The sequence below is a fragment of the Borostomias antarcticus genome (assembly GCF_949987555.1).
Source record: "Borostomias antarcticus genome assembly, chromosome: 6".
NCBI lineage: Eukaryota > Metazoa > Chordata > Actinopteri > Stomiiformes > Stomiidae > Borostomias > Borostomias antarcticus.
The window spans coordinates 20,735,392-20,751,858 of NC_140239.1; the positions used below are offsets into that span (position 1 = coordinate 20,735,392).

General features: G+C 43.1%; 1 protein-coding gene across 1 annotated transcript; it reads right to left on the minus strand.

The window, feature by feature from the left end:
• Positions 1-13,261: 13,261 nt before the first annotated feature.
• LOC311310375 (protein FAM177A1) lies at positions 13,262-15,406 on the minus strand. Its single transcript, XM_084439848.1, has 5 exons — positions 15,293-15,406; positions 14,732-14,917; positions 14,589-14,655; positions 14,328-14,425; positions 13,262-14,176 (listed from the first exon to the last, which is right to left on the minus strand). The coding sequence occupies exons 1-5, from the start codon at positions 15,359-15,361 to the stop codon at positions 13,979-13,981; spliced, it is 618 nt and encodes a 205-aa protein (XP_084295974.1). The 5' UTR covers positions 15,362-15,406; the 3' UTR covers positions 13,262-13,978.
• Positions 15,407-16,467: the final 1,061 nt, after the last annotated feature.

Below are 16,467 nucleotides of genomic sequence, written 5' to 3' on the forward strand. Positions count from 1 at the left end.
GATGCTCAAACAAGCGAATGCTTATAATGAACAAATTTAGACTGCAATCAAAACCACCATGCAAACAGTTGATAATGTGTTCCCTGTTGACTCAGAGGTTGCCATATTTGCACTCTGGGGCAAGATGGCACACTTCTTGTTTGCATAATGGTTAGTATCCCCATCTGCGCTCAGGTAGTTAGAGCATTATAGAGCAGAGGATGCGCCATAGTTGGAAAAGCCCAGACCTGGTGTTGTGTGATCTGGGCCAGTGCCAACTGGTTCAACCTGCTCTGTTACACACTTCTCCTTCTCCCAAGCCCTCTGGGAGTTTCGCCCCTCTGATTGATTTAGTGCAAACATTTCTCGTCATTTTCACAAATATCAGGTATCTTTCCAGGCATGACAGAATGTCTTCATACTGTATGTACGAGAAATTGAGAACCTGGGGTGGGGGGGGGGGGGGGTGCGGGGGGGGTGGGGAAGAAAAGAAAAATGACAGTTTCGGACGGGAGGGGATTATACTCTGGATGTCTGAACACTCCAAAAACTCCGGCCTTCCATGATCTTTCAGTCACCAATGAACTGTTTAGCCTTTCCTCCTCCTTCTCCTTCTTTTCCTCCTTCAATAGAATCCAAACCTATTAGTTAGAGTAAACTGTGAGTAAGTGCAGAGTCATGCTGTGTTTGTGTGTTAATCATACATGCACTGCTCTATCCGTGTGAATAAGCAATGCTTTAACTAACAGCTGTGCAGGTAACAATACAGGCCAGGAGGGGGATATCCGTGGCTTTAAGACGCATATCCTAACCCTAAATGTCACAGTAAAGCTTTAAATAACCAACCCCTAGCATGAAAATCCCCCAGACTGACACAAAGTCATTCAAGGAAGTTAACATCCAGAGTAGACTTGTTCACTGTAAGGTCATGCTTGAAAGAGCCCGCCACAATAAAACAGCAAAGACAATATGCAAAGAGCTTCCACTCTAGACAGGGAGGTGAGGGGAGATAAGACACCATTCTGGGCCGTGTCCTCCTACACAGTTCCCTGTGTTAGATAACTGATGGCTTATCCATATAGAACTTTCAAGTCTATGTAGACAACCTCACTGACGACTAGTTATACTGGGCACACAAAAGACACATGAGCAAACAAGGCACATCAACGGTCTCCAGATGCAGAATTGTGTAGGTTTTTAGAGTGGTGCCTGATCTTTTAAACATCACTAGAGGGATTTCACAATCAAAACAACAAGATAGCCTCTCTAGTAGGCTAGCCCTCTGAAGTCAAGAGTCAGACCGCTTGAGGAGGAAGTACACAGTGTTTGCGTGCCACAGGGCAGCAGGAAACCCTAAGCCTCTTCTTCTTTTTCGGTCTCATTTACAGCTGAGAGCTTGTCACAAAGTAACAGAGAGCTACACTGTAGCTACACTGGGCCCAGTCTGCGGAGCTGTCAGATGATTGAGTAGCTAATGTCTATCAGGTTCCACGAGTGAGCTTCCTCGACGCTTCATCCTTCTCACCTAATCACCGTCTGGCTAGTATCGCATGGAGCTAACATCATATAGCCTAACGCCATAAAGCTCATCATGATAGGCCTGTCTGAACCAGAAAGCAGATATGCTATGCTCCCGACTGTTGGGGCCAGCAACCTCACCCCACCTCCCCAGGCGCAATGATACAGTAGCTCAGCCCGGCGCTCTGTCAGAAGAAAAGAACCGCTCTGAAGCTAGCTCTGGGGGGGAAGGGTAGGGTTGGAAATAGTTTCTGAGACCGAAATGTCCGGAGTGCAGTAGCTCCTGGTGGCTCCTGTAATGACAGAGGAGAGAGAAATGACTAATCTTCTCTGGGCTTGACTTAGGGGCGTGCCAACTGGATCAAGCAGAGCTTCCCAAACCTTGTTGTTGTGCTATGACCTATTTTCTTAGGACATTATTGTATTAGGGGAAATCCATGGTAGAAAAACTGTAAGAATGGTGGCCCTCCCAGTCAGGAGGCCACAAGAAGAAGCGCACCTGTTAAACCTTTTAAAACAGAATTGTATTATAATTGAGAGAAAAAAATAAATTTTCATTTAAACTTGAGCTCAAACACCTAGAGTAAAACACCTAGATTATTCTACAGTGTGTTGTAGATCCTATCCACGTCTCTACAGAGGGGTTTACTCTCAGTCATAGTTGTGTCCCACTCATAGGAAACATGGTTGCCAGTGTGTGGCTGAGGGCACAGTTGTGGTTAACTGGGATGTAATGTGTTAGAGTGAATAGGACACATATACATGGAACAATATGAGTCATCTCACACTACAGTTAGAACACTCCGAAATCCCCTCCAACACACACTTATTTAGTCATTAATTCACTGATTAAATCATCCGCAAAAAGAGAGAACATTCCCCAACTGACCACATTTTGGATATAGTGAAATAACCAGCTAGGAATAGATTGCTGCATATCGAGCGCCAAAAGCTATCTCAGCAGGGTTAGGTCAGGGCTGGGAGTGACAGGGGAATTTGGAAGGGAGAAATCCTCCTCCACACCCACAGAAAGGGCAACACAGTGGAGGGTGATGACCGATAATGACCGCACTAGGGCTGTCTTCAACTCAGGATTTTGTGATTCGACTCAGACTTGGTGTTCAAAGCGACGCGTCGAATCGTCGATGTGTTTTTTCTCTTTCTCCTGGCTATCAGAAAATCACTTGACATCAAGTTTCCGTGATTATTTTGGTTAGGCCTATATTGGTAGCCTATAGAAACAATCAATTGTTGCCAAGGCACATTTCTGGTTAGGGTATTTGAAATCAACGAGAATGACAGTTACATAATTACAGCATTTTAAATAGCTAGAATAGCCTGGCTATCGGTTTGTGGAATAAGATGGAGGGATGCTTCATTTTGTTCAATCTTTTTCTGAACGAACTTTCGTCCATTTAGGTTATGCTTGAATAGCCTTTATTTGGCTATTTTACCTTGATTAGTGTTTATTATTTTCCGTTGAACAAAAAAGTAGAATAAAGTTTCAAAATAAATTATTAGCCTTGCTCATATTTCCGCTCCGCTAAAATCCTCTCCGCTGCCTCCGAATGTGTTTGATAGCTTGTTTCAAGTGCAGCCCATCCCTCTTTCTTGCATTGTCCATAGTTTGGACCACTAATAATCGAGATAATTAATAGACAGGTTATCAATATCTTAAACATTTTGTCTTCATATCCATTTTGTGACATGTTGGGAGATTCGTTCCCCCCAGGCTGAGGGGAGACCGCCGGAGTCGGGAGAGCTGTGAAACTTTCAACTCAAAATTGCAGGCTGCACAATAAAAGACACCTGTTTTCTTGTTAAACATTAATCATTGTCCATCTACTTCGGATGCCCCCATGTTTTTATACAGTTTCACATATCCTACATTAGGGTTGGGTAATTTGACGATAGTCTCCTCAACTGCGCATTTGAAAGCTTGCGCGAATCGGCTCATAGTTGGGCAGCAGTCAACAAGGAAATGTTTTGGCTGTCACTAAAGCATTTTCACAGACGTTAGAGCTCAAGCTGTCTATGGGAAACCCTTTTTTTTTTTTACCATTGGATATACAAGAAGATTGATTTAGGAAAGCAGTGTGATATTCCATTTGGGAAATGCACGTGATTGCCGGCGCATAGTAGGCTAGGCTAGGCATAGATGCTTAGCGGAGGGGAGAGGGGCTCCCTGCCTTCTTCCCTCTGCTATATCAGTCTTAACTCTTCTTTTACAGCCCAACGAATAGCTACGGTAATAGCCTAGGTCTAAAACGAATGATTGGCCTGTCCTTGATCTTAGTCCACCTCCTAGTCCTTGACAGTGGAGTAGAAAACGACTGCTCGACTTAAAGAATCTCTGTCGACTTAAGGGTCTCCGACTGATGATTCGACGCGTCGACTTTCAGGGGGCAGCCCTAGACCGCACACAACATGAGCCTCTAATTCCGAGGTGTTTGGATCAACAAACTATGACTAAGTACACCTGTTAGACCAATGCTTGAGATAGATTAGCAGAATGGTGCAAATAAATTTTTAATGGAAGCACCTTTAAACCAACTAGGCCTTTGGTCTCTTTCCTTTAATCATCCTCCCTCCTTTCCCTTCTTCTTTATTTAAATGATCCCTCCAGGGCAAAGGCCTAAACCAGCATTGATATATAAATTAGACAGATATGAGGTAGGGAGATTTCAGTGTGCTGACATTTATGTCTTGGGTCTCTGAAACTCCTTCAACCACAAATTCAACTTTCATTTTTTTTTTTTTTTTTCTCACAAAGATGTTTTTCTGGCAGGAATGTGTTAGCAGAGAGAGCTGCCAGAGAGGCAACGGAATTTTGATGGGAATTTCCCACCACGACAATGGGTACAATCCGTCTTCATGGTCTTCATCTTGCACGATAAGGAACACGTTTTTATCAGGAAACAACGTTCGTCCCGCACAACCAATCCTACTTGTTTGGGAATCCAAAGTTTTCTAGTGAGAGCTAACGTGTGTTATGTTTGTGGTCACGTGGTGTATGTGGCCTGAGGAGAATATGGTATACATGACATTCAGTTGTGGAACATAAAGACCCACCTGGTCATGCATATGCACCAGTGGAGGCTCGTCCATTGAGGCAGGGGAGGACAGTCCTCCTCAGTTTTTTGAGTCACCAGCCGCCACTGATATGCACATGGATGCTACAAAGGGTTCTGCAGATACAGTACAGCAAAGTTGCAACTAGTTCCCAATCCAGAGGCTTAGTCCCTAATCTGTCTGTCAGTGGGCAACCCCCCTTTGCAGAGTCTATTCTGAGAGACGTGCAGAAACCTTACTTTAATCATAAACTCAGAAGAGCTCGCACCGCCACCAACAGTTTCTGCAGGAAACAGAACAAACAGAAACATTTAACTGTTTCCCTATAGAGCCCAGCCATTGACCTCCGGTAGCACTTCCTGAAATGGAGGCCGTAGCGCTCCCTTCTGAAATCCCCCAAACTTCCCCTCCACCTCGGCCACAGCTGCCAGATAATGCTCTTACTAGGCCTCTCTGTCCCGGCCGTGAACATGCAGCCGCCTGGCTGGCTGACGGACTGACTGCAGTAGCCGGTGAACTAGCAACGATGTATTCCAGTCAAGCGTCAAGCGCTTTTCCAGGCCAGCGGAGACGACGCAGTGTTATGGAGGGAGGAAGGAGGAGGGGGGGGGGGGGGGGTCTGGTCTGGTCTGGGCCCAGCTGTGTGTAGTAAGAGCTGACCAGACGCACATCTGTGATGGTTTTGGAGTTACTAGGGGAATTCCCCTCTCGTGCTGCTGCCGTTCGTTTGTATGCATGGTGATTCCAGACGCTGGGGAACAGAGGGTGGTGGTCACCACCGTCTATCCCTCCCCCATCCTCCCCCATGCACTCTGTCAGCTCAGACAGCCGGACTCTGATGTGGTGTGGACTCCAGGAGAGTGAAGGTATTGTGTGTAGGAGGTGGAAAAGCCAGAAATAAAAGCACCTCTCAACATACATATACTGTCTGCCTTTGAGGGAGAGAAATGACAAAGCGCTGCAGCTCTGGAGCGGTTCAGCACCAAATCCTGAGGTCCTGAATACACCTCATCACGTGTCCCTCAGCCTGATGAGGGAGAAATCCAAAGCATTCTACCGCAAGAACTTGGCTGAAGCTACAAACAGAAGCACTCAAGCCTCAACTCGCAATTAAAATCCAGTACTTTTTTTTTTTTAATAACGGTTACATTTCATTGAGTGTGGTAGGCTGAACTATGAATATCTATTGTTCCTCTGCCCCCATGTTGCGTGGGTTTGCCTTGCCTAAAGGACAACAAAAGCAGGGAGTTTCCTCTGTTACCAGGATGTTTGGAGTCTCTTTCAGACGGATAAGATGTTCTGATTGCCTTTATAATGCTGGTAAAACGCTAAAATGCACGTCAATGGCCACTGTCCCATTCTGGGAATTCTCTCAGATCTCCCGGGGACTACATGTTCTGTTCCTCTCTTATCTCAAATCTCTGAAAGGGCAGTAGATTAGCAGACAGGAAGAGAAGGAGAACAGGAAACTGTAGCAGGACTGCTAGAGGGATGAATGCGGCAAATAACAAATAGAGCTAGAAGGGCACTCGATGGAGGAGTGCAGATGTCATCAGCAGCTCATCATTCACTATTCTTTACAGACAGGTGTTTTCCAACCACATTAAGACTTCTATGGTGAAAGGAAGGTCCTGAAGAAAAAAAACTTCATCTGTCTTCAGCAATTTCAGACCAATTTCTAAACTTCTTCCTTGTTCTCTTTGATCTGAGTGCAGTTTTTTTTTTACAGTCGACCACAATTGTTATGAAGGCTCAGACATTAGTAGCCTATAATTTGGTAGACCTAGAGTCATTAAATTTAGCACAGGCTAAATTGGATTAGTAGATAATTTACTGTACCAGTCCCTCCCCCCGGCGCAGTATAGTTCTCATCCCAAGCATGGTTTAGATCCCCCCACCCCCACACACTTTTGTATTGGTTTGTTATTTTCTTTATCTCATAGTTTGATTGGTTGTTGTGTGGAACGAGACATCATAGGGTCGCGTTGATTATTATATATTGTTCCCCAGACCCTAGTTAATCATGTGTTAGTCACATATCCTAACCCTAAATGTCACAGTAAAGATTTAAATAAGCAACCCCATGTCCACATACATGTTAAGCTAGAAAGGGCCGTCTGGTGATGGGGAGTAGCGCCTGTTAGTTTAGATCTTAGTTTAGTTTAGGTTAAATTATGAATTAGTTTAAGTACATAAGATTTAGATATAGGATTTAGCTTAGTACAGGATTCTACAGCACTGCTAATTTGTAGCCCCGGCTACAACAATATTCTCATAGACAGACTACTTAAATGTGTTGGCCTCTCTTGCACTGTCACAGCTAGAGAATTTTTTGTTGCCCTCGACCTCGACAAACACTACAATGACAATCTGAATATTATAATCAACTGTGGCATACCACAAGGCTCAATCCTAGGTTCATTCCTTTTCAGTCTATATACTGCCTCTTGGCAGTATCATCAAGAGACATGGCATACATTTTCAGTTACGCTGATGACAATTGTCATAGAAATTCACCACCTCCCTCAACCTTTCACATAGCTGTGCTAATCTCATTTATGACAGGATGACCTCTCTTCAGGAGGTCGACACACCTAGACACGTCTACTGTAGAATAACCCTCCTTTGTCCCATTGTCCTGCAAGATTTACCGCCATTTCTCATGTCATGTGTCTGTATTCTGGACCACTGTTGATGATGTCCGCCATTTATTATGACGTGTACAGATGGGTTAGCCAATCACATCCCTGGAAGCGTCTATACAATACCTGTGTATTGCTTGAACATAAGGCGGCGCAAGACGAATCTACTCTACTTCTGCTGGATACCACTCACGTGCATTATCCTGGAAGTCCTTGCGCTCGTATGTTTTCTCAATAAACCAGACTAAACCTCTTTGAGCGAACCTTGGCAAATCCTTTTTGACTTTAGATCAAATAATTCCACTACACACTCAACTCTATATTGCTATGTCTCCTGATGACGCAAGCCCTATTGATGCCCTCCATAAGTGTATTTGCACTCCAGTCCGAAATGCGTCCATTTCTCTCCCAAGTCAATACTGAGAGACTAGTGCATGGTTTTATCACTAGTAGCCTGGACTATTGTAATGCTCTACCAAAAAATCCATAGATCAACTGCAACTCATACAAAATTCAGCTGCTCATGTGTGACCAGGAGAGAAAGGAGAAAACACATTACACCTGTTTTAATATTGCTGAACTGGTTACCTATTCGTTTTAGAATTGATTTTAAGATGATTTTATTTGTCTATAAATCATTGGTCTCGCTCCAGACTACATGTCTGTCATAGTTTTAAGATATGTACCCACTAGATCCCTCATATCGCTGAACTGGTTACCTATTTGTTTTAGAATTGATTTTAAGATGATTTTATTTGTCTACTAATCATCAGTTTTGCTCCAGACTATGGAAGTTTTTTGGTCTTTATTCAAATGGCAATGCATTTTTCAATTGGCAATTCAATGTTCTATTTTGTCATGCAATTTGAAAATGTAAATTGGGATTGGATTTTCATTTTCAACTTCTGCGTGCATTATTTCACTCAATATTAAAACTAAAATGCAATCGTGTGATTTGCAATTCCATTTTCATGTACCAGTTATGTATGGAAGTTTGAAATGCAATAAGGGATTACATTTTCATTCTCATAAACGTTTTTGGCCTCTTTATTCAAAGTGGCAATGCAAATGGGATTGCATTTTCATTTTCAACTTTTGCATGCATTCTTTAACTCAATATTAAAATTAAAATGCAATCGTGTGATTTGCATTTACATTTTCATGTACCTGCATGTATTGAAGTTTGAAATCCAATAAGGGATTGCATTATCATTATCATGGAAGGTTTTTGGCCTCTTTATTCAATTGACAATTCAATATTCTATTTTGTCATGCAATTTGAAAATGCAAATTGGGATTGCATTTTCATTTTCAACTTCTACATGCATTATTTCACTCAATATTGGAAATCATAATGCATTTGTGTGATTTGCATTTCAATTTTCATGCACATTCGCTGAAAATAACAAAAGCCATTTGACATTTCATTTTCAAAGTAATGCCACGCTTTGTTGGTGTCAAAATTCAAATCGAAACGCAATTGCATTTTCATTATCATGTTCTACTAGTCTGTCAGTCATTCTCTGGGGGTGGGACCATATTGATATGGAGGTTATAAATAGTGGTCACAGTGGCGCTTGCGGTCAAAACCAAGTGATCATGGCAAACCGGCACCAGAACACAAACGTGACCCGTCTGCTCAGGGAAGCTTTGGAGGCAGCGGAGGCCTTACAGGTCAACCCCCCTCGAGCCGCCACAATGGGATCCTGGAACAGTAGAGCAAAGTACAACTAACCAATCAGAGGCAGAGTAGGGCGGGTTCCCATATTGCATTTTCATTAGAATTTTGACACCAACAAAGCATGCATGTTGTCAGTGAAAATGAAATGTTGACGTTGAAAATGAAATGTCAAATGGCTTTTCATTATCATTTTCATATTGTCAGCGAATGTGTATGAAAATGGAAATGCAAATCACACAATTACATTTTAATTTTAATATTGAGTGAAAGAATGCACGTAGAAGTTAAAAATGAAAATGCAATTGCAAATGCATTGCAATTTGAATAAAGAGGCCAAACACCTTCCATGATAATGATAATGTAAGCCCTTATTGCATTTCAAACTTCAATACATGCAGGTACATGAAAATGTAAATGCAAATCACACAATTGCATTTTAATTTTAATATTGAGTTAAAGAATGCATGCAAAAGTTGAAAATGAAAATGCAATCCCATTTGCATTGCCACTTTGAATAAAGAGGCCAAAAACCTTTTATGAGAATGAAAATGTAATACCATATTGCATTTCAAACTTCCATACATAACTGGTACATGAAAATGGAATTGCACATCACACGATTGCATTTTAATTTTAATATTGAGTGAAATAATGCACGCAGAAGTTGAAAATGAAAATGCAATCCCAATTTGCATTTTCAAATTGCATGACAAAATAGAATATTGAATTGCCAATTGAAAAATGCATTGCCATTTGAATAAAGACACCAAAAAACTTCCATACCAGACTACATGTCTAACATAGTTTTAAGATATGTACCCATTAGACCCCTCAGGTGCTCTGGTAGTTGTCTCTTAGTTGTTCCAAGGACCCACGGTGATGCTGCTTTTAGCCACTATGGCCCCAGCCAGAAGAACGGCCATCCGGAGGACCTGAGGGGCAGAGAGTGTGGATATCTTTAAAAGAAGACTTAAAACATACAGTACCTTTTTAGCCTGGCTTTTATCTAGTGTGTGCTTATTTTGACTTGCACTTTTGTTGTTATTTCCTATTTTACTTTTACAATTTTATTACATTAAATTTATTAATTTCATGTTTTTTTTTTTAAATTTAAACTCATGTAAAAAAAACAACAACAACAACATATTTTTATTTCTACTTTTTATTTTCAGCACTTGAAGATGCATTTGATGCATGGCTTTGATAGACTGATTGGGCCTGGGCGTGGGTTTTTGGGTCTGGTCCACATCCAGGACCCGGCCTGAGTCAATCAAGAACCACACCCAAGAGGATGTTTCACTACCGTGTCACTCAGACCAGCAATTACATAAGCTGGCCCACACAAAAGGAATAACGTCCCCACCCAGTTTAACAACACTAAAACTAAACAGCATGGTAGCCAACGCAATACATCATGAAAGACAAGACACCGCCCTTCTGTATATTGCATGAAATAAAATGTACATTATTCATGTACATGGTGTGACACATGGGAGTTTTTATGAAGAGATAGTCAGTGACCGCAAGCCAGGTGAGCTGTGATAGGAATGGTGGGTATTCTACAGTATCTGCCATCAAGAGCTGACACATTCGTATCTTGGCCTGAGAGTGATAAGTTCATGGCCCAGGTACAGACCGGATATGTAGCGTCTCCTGTACCTTCGTTGGGGACATCAACACGAACGGCTGACTCATACAGTACATTCCAGCAACAACATGCATCTGATACAGGTGCTACAGATCATATCAAAAGTCATGCATCCTTTTGCTTTCATGCAATTCACAAAAATCCAAAGCCGTAGAAGATTAGACAGAGGCAAAGTGATTAAAATGACATCAGGTCAAGTGGGTATGAGCAGCTTTGTTGGAACAGAGTTACAGTAGGCCTATAACCAGTCCTGTAGTGTACCACTGCATGTCGAGCTGCTAATAGCAGCACCTGTGCTAGCCTACCAGTTCTACAGCTGCTGCGTGTGTAGATAGGAGGTACTGCAGTATGAGGGACTTTCCAGAGTGCAGGGCGTGCTTATGTCTGTGTGTGTGTTTGCATGTGTGTATGCGTGTGTTTGCATGTGTGTGTGTGTGTGTGCGCGCGCGCGTGCTTACTTGAGTGTGTAGTTCACTTTGTAATGTAACTGTGGTGTGGACACCACTAAGAACTTCACTAAGTTGGTCAGACACGCATAGAATGTGCTGCAGAGGAGATAGCTAACTTCATCTCCCTGTTTGGGGTTTCAAAAGAGTTGGACATTTTACATGAAAGTCAATGAAACATGAAACATGGTGGCATGCAGAGTATCAAAGTAGCAACTGTACTGTAATACATAAAATACCTTGAAGTGAATCTCAATAACCACGCTTTCTGTAACCCCATAGAGTCTGAGGCAGTTTGATGCTAACTGTTCACCTCCTCCAGTATCGTCCCCTGAAAGAATGCAGTAAGACTGCCCCCCTCCCATCTCTAAAACTATCATGCTTAGCATTCCAGCCTTCCAGGGTTGGCCATGTTGCTTTGTCCCAGAGAAGAGGAGGTCACTGTTTTAGCTGTAACTCTATGAGGAAGCATGTCCAGGGGCGAGACGGGAGACAGAGTGCTAGTGGAAATCCCCTCCTCTCTCTCTCTCTCTCTCTCTCTCTCTCTCTGTCTAGGCCATAATCATGAGCTGAGCTGAGGCCTGCTATTCTCATCTCATCCCGCCTGGAGAGTGGGTGGATAAACACAGGTAGCTGCTCTCTGGTTTGTGGTCAGTAAGCCATCTGTAGCTCTGCAGCCTGAAGTAGCTATGACAAACACCAATACAGTAGATTCGGTTCTGGTCTGTTTGTGCCTTCCCTGCTTTTCATCTCCCTCCCAAAACAGCAAATGTTTCAGGTATGGCCTGAAAACGCATGCACGCACATGTTGTTTATACAGTAACAGAGAAGGTGAGACAGACAGACAGACAGACACACTCTACTGTCACGCACAGTCATAAGGAATGACACTGTGGATTCCTCAGTCGGTCAGTCCGGATTTTCCCTCTTAATCACCAATTCGTGATGATTGCTGTGTGTCTCAGTCTGCCAAGGAGACTTGGTTCGCTTCTCACACAACTTACAATCCTGCAGCCAATCAGCTCTTTAGAGCAGAGCACACATTTGTTCACTGTTTGACTATGGCTGCGCCATTATAGCCTTGTAGCTCCCTCCTACCATAGCACAATAGCATCCTCTGGTGGAAGTATAAGGGAACTACCAGAGTAGAAGAGAGCTAGGGCATTTGCTCTGAGTACAAGACAGCAACTGGTCCACAGAAAATCAAGTCCACGATTAATATCAGAATTATTATTAACCACGTATTTTAGTGCATATTGCTGATGACACTTGTTCTTATTGAAGGTTTTACTGATGACTGGGATGTAGTTGGTTCACTTAACCAAGATAAATGTACTTATTGTAAGTCACTTTGTATAAAAAGTGTCTGCTAAATGACTATGGCATGTAAAATGTACATGCATGCAGGTATCTGACACAAAACTCTGCAATATGAGCCTCTACAGGATTGACTGTTAGACTGACTTGGCAAAGCTCAACCAAACACACATGAAGACATGTTTCTTTGCTACCTCCAACATAATCCAGCTCTTACACAGCCTGTCTGTCTGCCCTACCGGCGCTGTCTACCGGTCTGACAGGTCTTTCTCTGGCATGGTGAATTCTCAGTGTGTATCACTGGGCTTGTCTGTGCTGGTCCTAGTGTCTGTGTAGTTGTGGGGGGGTATTGTGTGCCATATAAAGCTGTCCTTGTGTGGCCTGTCTGTGGCATAAACACAAGGACAAGGACTCTATCCTTCACAGATGAGCTGGCCCTACATGGCACCTTCTGTATCACAAAAACAACAAACCATGATAGTGTCGGCATTACTAATGAGAAATTGTATTATAGCCATGGTGTAATTCAAAACGTCATCATAGATAAAGAAATGAATTCAATAGAGGTCTTGTGCTGTGGGTGCAAAGTCCTGACCAGCCCAACCCTCAATGTAATTCTAAAATAGTGAGGTCACGGTGCTAGGTCATTCTCTGACCTCCGAATGGCAGTACTGAGGGACTAGCTCTCAGAATCTGTGACCTCAATAGCTCTAGGAGCATCACAACACTGAGGTCTTTGTTGATGATGACAAAGACTACCAGTCACAAGCCTGACTCAGAGATGCTGCACGCGCCTCAGCAGCCAGATCAGAGACATGGACCAAAGCAGGAGAAAACCCTTTTAATTGTAACAGTTTAATCATTAACAGTTCCTTACGTACTAAAAACTGTGAAATAAGGAATTGAAAAAGTGCTCAGTCAGTACATTGAAATAAATAGATAAATATCAAAAAGTGCTTTCAAAATAAATACAAATGTCAGTTGATATTTAAGTAAGATTGGACATTGATGGAAAGAAGAGGGATGATTTGAAATGCTCCCTACCATTTCCACTGCTCTACCTCCAGCACTACTACTGGCAATAAGAAATAACTGGCAAAAGTAAATGCAAATAATACATAGTAAAACAGTTTTCTTACTCCAACAGATAGCCAGAAACCTCGTAGTGGCTTACGCAGATGTTCCTGGGATAAACAAGTCGGTAAGGCTACAGGGTGTCTTCCACGAAGGCTCCTTTAGTTCAGTGCACTACATGTTTTTCAAACATGATATATTTACATAAAAAGAAAGGAAGTAGCATATTATTAGTGTTCGCTGAGGCAGATCAAAAGAGCAGCAAGAGTTCCATGTGTTAAGAGTGAATTAAGTTTTAAGCTGCTTGGCCCTGTTAGCAGTTTATGCACTGGCCTGTCCATTAAAGGGCTCAGTGGTAAGCCCTCTAAGGCTTTAGAGCAGTAAGGCCACTGAGGAGGGACTCGTGGTTCCTAACAGAGTAGCATAGACCTACCAAACTGCCCCCACAAAACAACTGAAATACAGTGAGTCTGCCACAAGATTCTGTTGCCTCCCAAACCAAGGTAGCGCTGAGAGACAAAAGACTTGCTTGCGTTCCTCCTCCTCGACAACTCAAAACAAACAAAGGTGAAACGCTTTAACTTTCGCTTTGGGTCGTCGGTTAGGTTGTCGTGACAACTCGGACGATGGCGGGTACGGCTTGAGGCTCGTTCACCATCTCACGGGGGACACCGGCTTGGGGGGCGGCGACCTCGGCCGGGCCCGTCACCGCTTCCCCCTGGTCCTCCGGACACTGGAGCCCGTCGAAGTAGCGCTCTGCCTCCTCTGACAACCGATTGTCTGCGTCGTCCTCCTCCTTCTGTGTGGCGGAGGGGGAAATATTACTGTTCTCACTGAGGCACATCCTCCATACTGGATACACATTCACACACAGCCTAGACACAGGTATCTATGCCCTTTGGGTGTCCAATCTCTCTGCTGACATTACCATGACCTTTCTGAGAACGTACCTCTTTCTTCATCCTGTAATACTCATCGATGGCGTACTGATACTTGGCTGAGGTGATGCCAAAGAGTGACGCCATTCTTTCCCCCAGGTAGTCGCACGCTGTACCAGAGTGAATGAATGTGAGTTTGAGTGTGGAGTTAAGGATCAAGAGTGTGTATCGTGAGAAAGTTAGCACTCTGTCATGCTGGTTTCAGCCAGTCAGCAGCTCAGTTGGGATGTTCATGTTAATGCTTGTGTGTAGCATGTGCAGTTGTGGGCCTACCTGAGATGGTGGATGTGGCGGCTCTCCACATGTGAAACCAGACATATGGACCCCAGTTCATCTTGGACTGGAACAAAGCAAACACACTGGTTAGCCTGTGACACGGCTTACAGTACACTCATACACGCACGCACGCGCCTCACCGCATCTACAGGGGACAGCAGATCCTTCTTCTCTGGTTGCTCGTCCTCCCCTGCCTCTTCCTCATCGGTGCTGTACTCCTCCATGGTCTCTCCGCTGGAGAAGTGGATGATTCTACGAGGAGCCTTCTCTCTCCTCCCCAGGTCACCCAGCTCCACGCTCTCAAAGTCCTTCACCGCGCTCGGACTCTGGGACAGACAAACAGATGGGGGGAGGGATGGAGAAAGAGACTGACTGTAATCATAACGGACTGTCAGACATACAGAGCCTAGCTACAGTCTTTTGTCATTCATGAAGCCCAATGTGTGCAAGCACAAAATATATTAAAGGATGTACAGCAAATGATAAAGACGTATTAGTATTTTGAAATGAATGTGGATCTTCTGAAATGTATTTGTGGAACAAAACATGAACCTCACAACAGCGGGCAGGATTGGACGTAGCTAGGCAGCACTTTTGCTAAACAGAGATGTGCTATAACGCAATTGAGGCGCGTCGCACTGAAATAACGAAGGACCAACTCGAACTTAAACTGTTTCAACCAATTGAACGTACAAACCTACCTTATCTATGTCCATGTTTTGGCCCAACGATACATTGACGTTGGTGAGATACAGTGATATTTCAGCCATGGTCCCCTTTCCTTTGTACGCGCGGATGTTTCGCCTACACCTCCTTGTCAACTCATATCCGGGTTCTTAACACGAATTTCAAAATAAAAGTCATGCAAAACAAATGTAGGCTACTTTTTGTGATTTGACTGTGTAAACGTGTAACACATTCTGTCCCAAACACACTCATAACCCAACAACTATAATAATATATAATTACACAAAAAATCACTGAAATAATCAATTAAAGTAAGAATGATTTACATCGGGCGAGGTAATCATCCTGATTTCGTGAGCTCACATTTGGGCGCGTCAGGGTGGTGAGGGTGGCTAAAGTAGCCTAGGCTACAAATTGTACCCCCTCAGTATGGAGGTGAAATGGATTCAGGACAGTGAGAAGAACAAGAACATGTAATAATCCTGGTATGTTTATCGCTCGTCCTCCATTCATATCAACTGGGGGAAAATGCTGCTGTTAAAAACGTTCAGTTATTCCACGCACTGTCAATGGGGACTAACACGTTTTGTCCTCTAATCATTTATCATCTATTCTACGTAGCAAGAGATTTCCGCAACATGAACTGCCCCTTGGTAGTGGATTTTACAGATCAAAACATTTTTTTGATGGAAAAGCCAACTTTACGCATTGTATTATAAAACAGAATAAGATAATGTACTATCAGAATATCAACATCGGTTAAAGGCAATTGTGAACAATAAGTGCTGTATAGCCTGAATCCCATTTCCCAATACAGTGCGACTTTGCCTGGTCTGATAAGAACAGGTGCATGACCCTCAACTATGACATCTGTTGTGTTGGCCGGTAGGTGTCAGTAGAGCTCAAAATGAGGTTAGAAATGGACCTTTCCCAGGTGAAGCACTAGGCTACTACAATATTGGTTTATTGATTATATGTACCTGCGTTGTGCGGAGAAAAACAACCAGAATGTTTACCAGAAACACAAATAATTTGCCAGGGATGTGATAATAGCATATTGCAAATCTGTGTTACGTTTCAATTGATGACTACTCCTCAGTGCATGGCGCACGGCTGTTGTGCATAAACAACTAGACATAATACAATATGATCATTCACGGGATAATTCATGGGTGAAACTCTAGAGGGG